Source organism: Argentina silus (genome assembly GCF_951799395.1).
Source record: "Argentina silus genome assembly, chromosome: 3".
Taxonomy (NCBI): domain Eukaryota; kingdom Metazoa; phylum Chordata; class Actinopteri; order Argentiniformes; family Argentinidae; genus Argentina; species Argentina silus.
The window spans coordinates 25,350,401-25,363,022 of NC_139657.1; the positions used below are offsets into that span (position 1 = coordinate 25,350,401).

At 46.6% G+C, this 12,622-nt stretch overlaps 1 protein-coding gene across 1 annotated transcript in view; it reads right to left on the reverse strand.

The window, feature by feature from the left end:
• ppp1r37 (protein phosphatase 1, regulatory subunit 37) overlaps positions 1-12,622 on the reverse strand; it is a 41,067-nt gene that overhangs the window by 2,464 nt on the left and 25,981 nt on the right. The window contains exons 5-12 of the mRNA XM_083666379.1: positions 11,174-11,293; positions 7,737-7,887; positions 7,261-7,416; positions 6,811-6,923; positions 3,382-3,523; positions 2,981-3,147; positions 472-2,773; positions 182-285 (exon numbers count right to left, since the gene is read on the reverse strand). Coding sequence (XP_083522505.1) covers positions 197-285; positions 472-2,773; positions 2,981-3,147; positions 3,382-3,523; positions 6,811-6,923; positions 7,261-7,416; positions 7,737-7,887; positions 11,174-11,293 — 3,240 coding nt within the window. The 3' untranslated portion in view covers positions 182-196. The remainder of the gene's footprint in view (positions 1-181; positions 286-471; positions 2,774-2,980; positions 3,148-3,381; positions 3,524-6,810; positions 6,924-7,260; positions 7,417-7,736; positions 7,888-11,173; positions 11,294-12,622) is intronic.

Consider the following 12,622-nt stretch of genomic DNA (forward strand, 5'->3'; position numbering starts at 1 on the left):
GGCAGAGACAGAGGGGGCCATAATTAGACCAAATACTAGCTTGACAACTATGTTACCAACAACTTGAACAAACATGTAATATCAGATCAAATAATAGTTCAATCAACCTGATTACACTTCTGATTGTATATATGTGTGTGTGTGTCTATTGTTTGTGTGTTTCAGAGGCAGGTGATGTTACCATCCTGTCGCAGTGTTATGGTGCGTCTCTCCCTGTTTCCAGACTGGCCTCCAGCAGCAGCTCCTCCAGGTCCTGCCCACAGCTCAGCTCTGCTGTCACACTCACTGAAAAAAAAAAACACGTGCGCGCACACACACACACACAGGCACAGGCACACACGTCAAACTTCTGTCAGAAAATTCAGCTGTCATACACACTGAAGACACAGAGAAACATACAGTTATGTCAGACGGGGTTGTTGTGTGTGTGTGTGTGTGTGTGAACCACCCTCCCAAGTGCCATTTGCTCACCGTGCTCCATTACACAACTGCCAGGCTTGGGCCCCTCAGGGTCCAGGAGGTGCAGGGCGAACTCTGGCTTCAGCCCGTTGGGCAAGGCCGAGCCTACCACCTCTACCTCCACTCCCTCTAGGCTGCCCTCCCCCAGGCTCTCCCCCTCGTCCGTGGAACTCTCTTCAGGGGACTCCTCTGCCATGGGTGGGGGCGGGCTGCTTGGGTGGTCCACCTCCGGGGGGACTTTGGTCTCAGCCAGGGGGGGTGAGGGGTCAGGGGTGAGGACGAAGTTCTGGGACGACTGCTCCTCTGGTTGAATAGGCCGCTGCTGATGAGGTTGTTGTTGTTGCTGCTGCTGCTTGTGTAGGCCAACAGGAAGTGCTTGCTGTTCTTGTTGCTGCTGGTCCACCTGCACAGGAAGTGCCTGTTGTGCTAGTTGCTGCTCCTCCTGTGACAGATACAGTTCCTGCTCCTCTGGTTGCTCCACTCTGGCAAGCTTGGGCGCTGGTTCTTCCTCCTGACTCTGCTGGCTATTCTCTTCATCTCCTTCTTCTTCTACACTCGCTCTGGGTCTCTGCTGCTCTGACGGTGCCTTTGACCCCCCCTGCTGCTGACCCTGTGGTAGTGACTTTGTCTGCTCCTGTGGTTGGGGCAGAGGTGGTGCCGCTGCTGCTGCTAGATGAGCTAATTCAGTGTCAGTCTGTGGCTCTGCTAGCAGAGACACTAACTGTTGTTGTTGCTGCTGTGTTGCATCTGTCTGGGACAACTGTCGCGGCTGCGCTGTGCTAGCCTGGGTCTCATTGGGCTCCTGCTGTGTACAGTCTTCTTCTGGATTCACTTCTGGAGACATTGCCTGTTGTTGTTCACCAAATGTCTCTTCTTTTAGTGAGCCCTGACTCTCTTCTTCTTTCTCCACCCACACTTCTTTCTCCACCCACACTTCCTTCTCTACCAACACCTCCTTCTCCAACACCACCTCCATCTCTGTTACTGCGCCAGTAGACTGCTGGGCTGGGACAGACGGTTCTGATGGGGTCTTTTCAGTCATCTCCATCACCTCCTCCGTCTGTTGGGATTCCTCCGGTGCTCCAGTCTCAGTAGAGGTGGAGGGTATGGCCGATGTCTGGGCTGGTACTAGGGGACCCTCTTCTGTCGGTTCTAACATCTGCTCTAGGTGACTTTCTACCACCTCAGGTTCAGTGGCCAAGTTTGATGGTGTTTCCAGTGTCTGGGCCTGATATTTTATGCTCTCTGCTGTCTCATCAGTAGGGAGTGAGAGTGTTTCTGTCCCCTGTGTAGGGAGCGAGGGTATAGGGAGCGACGGCTGAGGACTAGGTACCGCTGGACCCGTGTGTTGAGAGTCTGTCGACTGTTGGTTTGAACTCTGTCCTGCTGCTTCCTCCTCCTCCTCTGTCTGTTGTATTGGTATGGGTGTAGGTGTTGTCTGGGCTTGTTGTGGTTGTTCTCCTACACTCAAGGAATGTGACGTGAGTTGCGATGGCTGCAGTGGCTGTGTTCGGGGTGGTGGTGGCTGCGTCTCGGCCTGGCCTGGGGTCTCCTTGGCTAGTGATACCACTGGTTCCTTGGTGGTGGCGGCTGGTGGAGTCTTGCTCTGTTGTCCAGCCTTGACCAGTAGGTGGAGCTGTTGTTGTTGTTGTTGTTGTTGTTGTTGCTGCTGCTGGTCAGGGGGGCTCTCTACTCGAGTGACCATGAAGATCTTGTGGCCCCTCCCAGGGCTGGAGACGGAGATGCAGCGGCCGGGGGAGGGAGGGGTACCTGGGGGAGTGCTCGACTCGGTGACCGTGATCCCTGAAATGATGCCCCCCATGCCAGGCTTGGTGGAGGAGGACGTCTGCGAGGCACTGAGGGGAGGCTGGGTGGCCCCAGGTGAGGGTGGGGGTGGGGGTAGGGGTGTAGTCTGGTTTGGAGAGTGGGAGGACTTGGAGGGTGTCTTAGAGAGTACCACCTCTTCCTCCTCCTCCTCCTCCGTGTCTGAGTCTGACTCTACAATCTGCGGTGATGCTCCTCCCACAGAGCTCACTGGCGATTGGCTGTCAGTCTGCCCTTCAGTGACTTTTGCTCCTCCCTCTCCCTTGCTATATTTTTTCTCTCCTTCCCCCTGCTCCACGGACACTGCTCCTCCTTCCTCCTCCTCCTCTTCCTCCATCGTTCCGTCCTCGGTGGCGATTTCGGCCATGGAGGCCGACTGGCGCATCTTCTGCTCCGTCTCCTCCTTCTCTTTAGCCAGGATGAAGTTCCGCTTGCAGCCATTCTGGATCTCTGCCAGCAGGGCTCGCTGTGTCTCAATGAAGCTCTTCACCTGAGAGACAAGAGACAGCAAAGAACTGGTATTAGAGATGACCCCTGACCCTGAACTATGGGAGTTAAACCACACATTCCTCCCTCCTCCGCATTCTCCCCATTGATTTTCTCAGAATCGGTTCATCTAATACAAATCCCCATAGACTGTGCCCTCCTCCACCCACACCTTTCCACCCATTTCTCTTGCTGTCTTCTCCTCTCTCACCGTCTCTTTCTTGGGCTCTCGGTCCAGGTCTAGGCGGAGGAGGGAGGTGTTGACTTTGAGGGCGAGGGACAGGGCCATGAGGCCCCCTGTCTTGATCTCGTTCTCCCGCAGGTCCAGACGCAGCAGCCGGGGGCTCTCGGCGATGAACTCCGCCACGGCCACAGCACCTGACATACAGGGAGGGGGAGACAATTCAGACTGAGATCAGTAGTCTTCTACTCTACCTCCAACATCTAACCACAGACAACCCTGAAACTAAATCTTAAATGCTTATATATAATGAGAAAAGGGATAAACTGCTCTGATTAAATTCAATAGTTCTGCTTGAGAGGGGGTATGGACACAGGATATTGTGGGATGTTCAAACACATACACATACGCATACACAGACACACACACACCTTCACAGGACAGCTTGGTGGAGGCCAGGCCTAGCCTGAGTACAGAGCGGTTGGAGATCAGGCCGTCCTTCAGCTTGTGGACGCCCTCGTTCCCCACCGAGTTATGGCCCAAGTTTAGGGTCTCCAGACTTTGGGTACAGGGCTAGAGAGAACGAGAGAAGAGAGAGAGGTGTTTGTGTGTGTGTGTGTGTGTGTGTGTGTGCGAGTGTAGACAAAAGAGAGAAGACCTCAGACGGGATAGAAATAAAGAACTGTACATTTATTCCCTAGTAAACTTCAGACGGTTATGGACACAAACTAGCGGACTCTACACACTAGTGGTCACATGACCTTCTAACACAAATTAACATTATAGTTATACCTGACTCCAAAACATATAATATAATTAATAATGATTGATAATGACTCGATCATCATCATGACACTCATCCCTGATCCTATATTTAGAGTACAGTAAGAATCCCAATATGCTATGGCCATGCATGAGTTAAAATAAATCATGACTTTGCGCATGGTATGATACATAATGTTAATGACTCGAGTCTGTGTGTTGTCAACTATGCACATGGACATTTAATATTAAAGTGAACTCATCAAAAAAATCTGGTCACAAGTATGTTGCGCTGTTTTTGCAAACACATGGAAATAGAATGCAGTGGTCAAAAGTTTCCATCCCACACACAAGCACATGACTGTCTCCACCAAATCCGTCTACGTGTGTGAGAGAGCGAGCGTGTGTGTATGTGTGTGTGAAAGAGAAACGAGAGGAGAGAAGACAACTACATGTTTTCATGCATCATGTGAATATTATAGAAAGCCCCCTCATCTGTGTTAATTCAGAGGACACTCCATCTGTCTCTCTTGTAATGTATCTTGGAGCTGTTGTTCATTCACATTCAGTTGTTAAGACATCTTCATTTTTGTAAGTGAGCAGAAAAAGCTAAATGCTAAAAAGTGTACCGTAATTTGCCGATATCATGACAACACTACTGCATAACCAATTTCCCATACTAGGGAGTCTCTCAAGTCAAACGTGTTGCCCACAAATGACCCATCCTCCAAACTAACCGTCTGGTCAACTACTGGCTTCCGTGTCTTATAGAAGGAACAGGTGGGACGCGCACGTTCAGAAAATACGGCTTTTGTTATTCCTTGAGCCTCTTCCTCTGATTCCTCCATTTCAAACTGATCCCCACTTACTTAAACTTGTGATTTGTAGGGTGAGTGTGTCTGTAGAAGGGTTCCACCCCATAGCTGCAACCGGTGTCAGCGTGTGACCTATTCCAGCGTGAACAGAGTGCCTATACAAACGCACAGTGTGCCACGCAGAAAGAAGCCGCAGTTTACCAACATTTTATTGTATTTTATTTGCAATGGGCCGTAGAAAGCCATCTAGGAATGGCCAATATTTCTAGCCTACACAGAAACTTTGGCTTGAGGCTACACACTAGGAAGTATAGAATAGTCATTATACCAGCTAGTTGCACGGTCACAAAGGTGCTGTGTACATTGTGTTCTGGTGAAACGCCAGCCGAGGCGGTCATGGGATGTGTTACATCAGTGTTAAGTGGAATGTTCAGACGACCTGTGTGTTCTACCCCACTGGATCCATCCCCTGTGACGGGAACGCTAGCAGACAGGCCTCTCAGGAGACCCGGAATCTCGTGTCTGCGCGCCAACATTCCCAGAGGGAATATGTCATTATTCCTAACTAACCACACAAAATCACTGACCAACATTTAATCTAAAGGGACATTCCTTGGTTTATCAAAGAGCAGCCGTTTCTGCTTTCAATGCTTAATCTGGTTATGGAGAGGTGGGTACAGTCGATTCAGTCAGTTTTATAGTTCGCACTAAACAAATCCAATGATATGAATACTGTGCACACATCCATATCGCGACGACGATAAAAATGTACAATATATCGCCCAGTGATGATTACAAATATAATTTCTCAGTGGCATAACTGCATTCATCTTCTAGCTTGGTCACCCCAGATCTGTTTCTGCTAGAGCCAACTCCTTTGTAGCCTACGTTTTGTCGTGTCAAACACAATCAAGGTTGGCTACGACAGCACAGACAGATCTTGAGGGGCCTTTGGGGGAGTTCTCATCCACCGGCCTGGGGGGGTCAGTTTCCCAAAAAGCTTAATAGCTAAAGAAGTACTTTATCATCTCAGGCCCACTGGTCTCCTAGAACAGCAAGGTTCTTCATTTCACAAATGCCACTCTTTCACGCACAGAACATTCACCAGCAAAGACAGATTTTTACAACTGTTATTATTATCTCGCGGCTTTGCAGTGTGGTTGTCGGGACAAAATAAGTACTACTTAAGCTACAAAGCTTTCTGTAAAAGCAGCTGTAACTGACCCCTGACCAACTTTGACAGATATATATATATATATATATATCTACTTTATTTATCCCAGAGGGGAAATTAAAGTGTTACAGCAGCTCACATCACAAACAACAACAAAATAAAGTGACAATAGAATAATAGAATAAAGTACACATCTGAAACATTATATAGTGTAGTAACAACAGTCCAGTATGATTTAATATCTCCCAGCCTGACTCTGATCACCCCGATCGAACTAGCCGGAGGAGGAGTTGTACAGTCTTATTGAGGCAGGCAGAAAAGATCTCCTATAGTGCAACGTGGTTGTAGTAATCTGTTGCTAAAGGAGCTTCTCTGCTCTGCCACAGTGTCATGTAGGGGATGGGAGGGATTGTCCATGATGGCCAGGAGTTTGGTCCGCATCCTCCTATTGGCCACCTCCTCCACAGTGTCCAGGGTGACACCGAGGACAGAACCAGCTTTCCTAATAGCTTGTTCAGCCTCTTGGTGTCACCTTCCTTGATGCTGCCCCCCCCAGCATACCACTGTGTACAGCACTGCACTGGCCAGGCTGTGATGACTGACAGTTCTGGCCATTGACATCACACTGCCCCTATTCTGATTACAACAACAACAAAAACAACAATACTGTCCCAGAGACAACGACAGGAACAGGGATGAGGCCCGTCTCTATCTGTAGAATGTTCCCCTCTGGCCTGATAGAGACAACTGAATCAAGCTTGGCCGGGGAAGATAGTGGGGGTCCGGGAAGGAGACGCTAACCACAGCTTCCTCCTCTCTTCTTTCTCCACCCCGTGATCATAAATTCATGTGTGTGTGTCAGATGTTTGTTTACTGGTGCAAATGCAAAGCAGCTCATGATAAGGGGTTTAACGTTTCACTGAATCAAAAACCAAGATACATTTCCACGACTCTACTACATTGTTGTGCAAAGCCCTGAATTGGTCACTCTCTCTGATTTGTTGCTTTCCCTTGAATCGCTACAAATCGGTACATTGAGGTGTGTGTATATTCACCAGTGCAGCAGAAAGGTAACCAGAGTGTGTGTGTGTGTGTGTGTGTGTATTTACCAGTGCAGCCGCGAGGTAGCCCATGCCGTTGTGTGTGAGCTGGTTGTTCCAGAGCACCAGAGTGACCAGGCCTTTCCTCTGCTCCTTCAGACCCTCACACACATAGGCCAGCCCTGCAAGAGAGTCCAGAGAGACCACCGACGTACCCCAGGTTAGCCAACACATCCACAACTACAAGAGCCAAAACACTTATCAAAGACATTATGAGAAGTACTAAAGCAAACATATGAAAGAGCATCCTCGCTCTGAGGAAGTGAATATATACTAAATTCAATAAATCGTTATTGTCCCAGAGGGGATAATTGGTATGCAGCATAAGAATACAGTTGTAACCATAAATTATATCTAATAAAAATAGTTAGAATTTTTTGCTATGCTCAGCACTATTTGCTCAAGCAAATTGGGGCCCAGAGAGAGAAAGAAAGAAGGAAAGAAGATAGACGTCCCTACCAGAGTCCAATATGTGGTTGTTGCGGAGGTCCAGTATCTGGATGTTGTAGTTGAATTTGAGCAGGTTGCCCAGCTGAGCCGAGTCCTGGAGGCCATTCAGCTTGTTGTCAGCCAGGTAGAGCTCCCGCAGGTTCATGTTCATCTTCAGAGCCGTGGCTACAGAGGGAGGGAGAAGAGAGAGAGAGAGAGAGGGAGAGGGAGAGAGAGAGAGGGAGGGAGAGTGAGATCGAAAACAGATGAGGGAAAGGAGGTATGCATCATGACAGTCGAAAAACTTTGTTAACCCTCCAATGAACTCTGGCTCCCACTTCGAAAACGACCCTTTTGATGTTTTTAGATCTGAAGATGCTGTAAATCAATACCACGCCTACTACGTATAATTATTATTTCAGGGGAGAGGGTGGTAAGGTCTGATAGAATTTAAATTCCATCAACCAATTTCCCTCATGTTCTCTCCTCCCTCCCTCCCTCTTTACCCAGAAGCATGAGTGGTCGTCCAGACAACCCGGCGTTCTCCAGGTGCAGTACCGCCAGGCTGCCGCTGATCCTGAGCGCCCGCGCCACAAACGGGGCAGAGTGGTCCAGCAGGGGCGTGTTACGGGCATCCAGGTATTGGAGAGAGCTTGTCTGGGGATGGAACGAACACACACACACACACACACACACACACACACACACACACACACACACACACACACACACACACACACACACACACACACACACACACACACACACACACACACACACACACACACACACACACAATGCTTTTAAAAAAATGGAATGGGAACAAAATGACAGTCAGTCTGAAATAGAGCTGGTATCTCATTGGTCAGACACGGCCGAAGCTCGACATTTTTCATTGCTGTTTATGATGACACAGGTGGAGGAAGGGAAGTGGAGGAACCCTCACAGAATTCATTTGAAAAGGGAGAGAATGTTGGCGGCACCCACCCACACGCAATGCTGTCCCGCACGCACGCACACAAAAACATATCCTCTGCTCTGGATTTAAACTGTGAACCGGCCTCTCCTCCTCCATAATCCAGGAACCTCCCATAATCTGTAATCTAAGCCATGGTAAACTGATGACTGGCAATGCCATCTAAGAGCATTAGACCTGCTCTAGGAAACTAATACTAATTTTTCTGAATAATAGAGATACACAAACTCACACAACCCCTCCCACTCAGTGAAAGCCTTACATGCCAGAGCACGTGAAGTGGTGTCCCTGGAGGGTGCTTTAACAATGTTTTCAGTCACATCTCATCAACATCCCGCTATCGTTTTGGTACCAATATAGATTAAGTGTTGTTGTTTAACACTAGCTGTTCCAACAGAGGTCCACAGGGGTAATGTGACACTAATAATATTGAAATAACACTGCTGGTGTAGAACCCATGTCCCCCTCCTTCCCTGACTTTTCCTAAAAGACCATTTCTAAATCTCACAAAATCTGGAAGCATTTTCATGACTACCACAACTTTCTTGATAGCCAACATCTCCAAGTAACATCTTGAGGTGCAATAAGCACCATTGGCGCGAATGGTCTGTTGAAACTAGCCTCATTACGCTTCACTCTCATTACGCTTCACCCTCATTACGCTTCATGCAGTACTAACAAGCCCGACAAGTTTGGCATCGGCAATTCTGTGATGCACTTTTTGACATTTGACCACGGGTTGAGAAACTTGTTCAATGTTTTATTTATACGAAAAAACCTTCTTACTTGTACATCTTATTCGATGTACAAATAAAATCGATTCAATCGGTAAAATTGTGGTGTTTTATTTTTACAGTAGGCTAGCTAACACCAATTATGTCCGTCAATATGTTATATTCAATATGTAAGCTCTTACTAAATATCATAACATATGCTATTCTAGTGATTCTTAAGTCCTTATTATTATTATTTTTTTCCTTTTTTATTTTTAAGTCCTTACAGTATTTTTTGCATGGTATTGTTACAGTACAGTGTAATCATCAACAAATGGAGGTCTCCAGACTCCTAGATCACTCTAGTGTTATCTGAGCATCGTCATAATTCTCTCTCTGCACGCATAGATTTGTTTCAATCGGTTATTGTATTTAATTAGGCCACGCAAACTTGACAAACTTAATTGTTTAACGTTTCATTTTCAGAAAGGTGAGGCGAACAAGCGAAAATAAATGAATAAAGAAAACGACCAGAGTGTACGAATATCCAGCCTAGACTGATAAACATAAAAAGTACGAGAAATATTACGCTATTACAGTCTGATTATTAAATACATTAACATAAATTCATTTCGGGTCCCTAGACGAGATCTTAACTCAAGTGATTGGTGTTTTGGTTATGGAAAGATAAGACAAAGAATGAGCATACGTTGTAGCTACACTCCCAGGGTGAGACAGTATCGCAGGATACAACGCACGGCTCTGCAGCTGCTCCATCACAAAGTAATGGATTGAACGTTAATTTGACTTCAAACTGATGCTAGCCTTTATTAGCCTGTAAGTGTCATTGTGGCTCACGAGATGGAAATGCTATCCGGTGAAGTAAACCATCTGATATTGATATTTTGTCCCTGACGGTAAAACGTAGAGTTGAGAGGTCAGGTGTATTTAGACAGATTCAGACTGCTCCCACAGAGGGCAGGCCCTTTGCTCCGTGCTCTGCCTCGAGGAGAAGCTGACATTTAGAGGGAGGATGAGACAGAGTCAAGCCTCAGTGCTCTAATGTCAGATGGTAAAATACCAGTAAATACCTAAAAGCAGGAGCATGTCTGATCATGGCTGTACTGCACAGTCATGGCTTAGAGCTGAGGACCATCTGGTCTGGTGGGAGGAAGACAACACACACACTAAATCTGAATCTAAATCCTACAGTAAAAATACCATCGGTATGATCATCGAAAACAATGTGTACAGTGATAATATTAAGATCTCAACTCATGACAGCGCCCTCGGTTCCATCAAGCCTTGTTATGAATACGATATTTTGTTCTGAAGCTGTGACGTCTAAAAGTTCTACGTAGTAGAAAGTTGCATAAATATCGTACGAAGCCTTATACACTACCTTCAGATGTGTACGGGCGATAATCCATTATCATCATGCGAAGTAATCCTACAGTTTAATGGTCAAAATATCCTTGATTTTGCCAATGGCTTCAAGCAAGGCTTTAAATAGCTTCCACCAAGCCATCGATTGACAAGATTGTTAGATCAGTCGATGTCCGCTCAGAAAAACGTCTCAGTTCTAAGCCTGGTTATGAATCTGATAATAGCCTATCACCTATTCTATTCTGAAGCTGTCCTATTGTGCATGTCGTTAGAAATATAACATTTTCGAAAAAGAGTTGGACAACTCAGTTCATCGTTACAAAGTTGTAATTTTAGAACATCATGACATTTACAATCATTCCTTCATCATTGCAGAATTTGTATTAGGCTTCATTACCATGTTGCATTAGCAAGTTAGAACCATTGTTGAGAACAAAATAACTAGACTACATGTACAGTAGTGGCCTATCCTGCACAGAGAATCTAATATAATACCAGTCGCACACTGTTGCAGCTCTATCAGTTTTCCACGCTACACACACTCCCTGCATGTGCCCTGGCTGGCTGGCGTAGGCGTTACCAGATGATGTCAGCAAAACTAATTAGAACATCAAAGTCATGCTGGATTCTACCTCATTTGGCCAGGAACAATACCGACTCTGCCCTAGGAATTACATTGGGAAGTGTTTTTTTTGGGGGTAGAACTACAAGTGAGAACTACGGTACCATGAGTGGCCACTAGGGTTTTGCATTACGTTTTACATTTTTCAGCATGGCGATGACGTTACATAGCACATGCCCCCCTCAGCCACTGATTAATCGATTGTCCCCGCTATCCCTCCCCTCCCCCATCCCCGCAACCTCTCACCTTCCTCATCATGTGAGCGGCGGCCTGCCAGCCGCGGGTGCCAATGTGCTTGTTGAAGGAAATATTGAGGTGCGTGGCCGACTCGTAGTACTCAATCATGTCAAACAGAGCTGACGCACCCTAGGAGAGAGAGAGAGAGAGAGAGAGAGAGAGAGAGAGAGAGAGAGAGAGAGAGAGAGAGAGAGAGAGAGAGACAGAGGATACAATATTAAGTTAGGCAACGCCATCACTACTTTTCATAGGCCTTATAACTACAGATTTTTACCGGTGGAATAACCTTGGAGATTATTACTGTGACCTGTGAGCAAGTACATGCTGTTATGATGCAACAGTAACTGCCAGGACTAACGTACTAGGATACAATTACACATGTACGTTAGGATATATTGACGGTATAGAGTTGCCTCGTGTTATCAAGCGAGAGGATAGGAGATGGGAGTTATGTGATGGGTTGTGCTCAACCTCTGTTGCCAAGGAAACGGACAGCAGCCTCAGGGTGAGCAAGAACCGCTGGCGTATACCACTGTGGCATTAGGGCGGGGGTGGCATATACCACTGAGGCTTTAGGGTCAATCGTACATACTGAAATTCATTCAAGCAAGAAACACTGTCCTACTTGGACACTACCAAAGCAGCAGAGTTTTTACTACTACTACTGAAGATTTTTACCCATTTAAACGTCTACAGTTAGTCAGGAAGCATCATTTTGAAAAGATAAAGGGTTATTTCAGAGCGGGTAAAAGTCTTGTGAGTGGAGCAGATAGAGGAATCCACACAGCCGTAATATCCTGAAATAGCAGACGAAGCAGAGGTCATGTCTGAGTCAGGTGGTTCGGTGTCTGGCTGTCAAAGAGTTATGAAGACACATGCCATCTTTCTTGTATGGAACTCCCCAAATAATCACAGTTAATCTAGGGGAGTGCACCCTCCAGAGATTTAACTCTATGGGCTATAGACTTCTGCAGTCTCACTCTGCCTACGAAGCATCACAAGGCACCCTAACCCAAAATATGCAGATGATGCTATGGTAGAAACATGGATCAGAGAACTTTCTTCTGTTACCTGGTGGTAACTTAACATCCAAAACAAGAGTAAACAAACAAACAAACAAACAACATATGATGGATTGCCCCTTTTGAAGTAAAGCGCTAACTGATATAAATGTAGGGTGCTCCAGTGGATCTTTCATTAACAGTGTAATGGATTGAGGCGGTTGGGGAAATGCAGTGAGACAGGCTCGTCAATGTTTCTGTCACACTGACTGGCCTGCCACAGTTACCCAACCTCATGGAGTGTGTGTGTGTGTGTGTGTGTGTGTGTGTGTGTGTGTGTGGTTGCCCCACAGTAGAATTAGACCATGGTTTCTTATGAGTGAGTGATTGAGCTCACCAAGTCTGTTCCTTAACATTTACCGGGACAGAAATTGAGTCATAATAATAATTAAAGCTG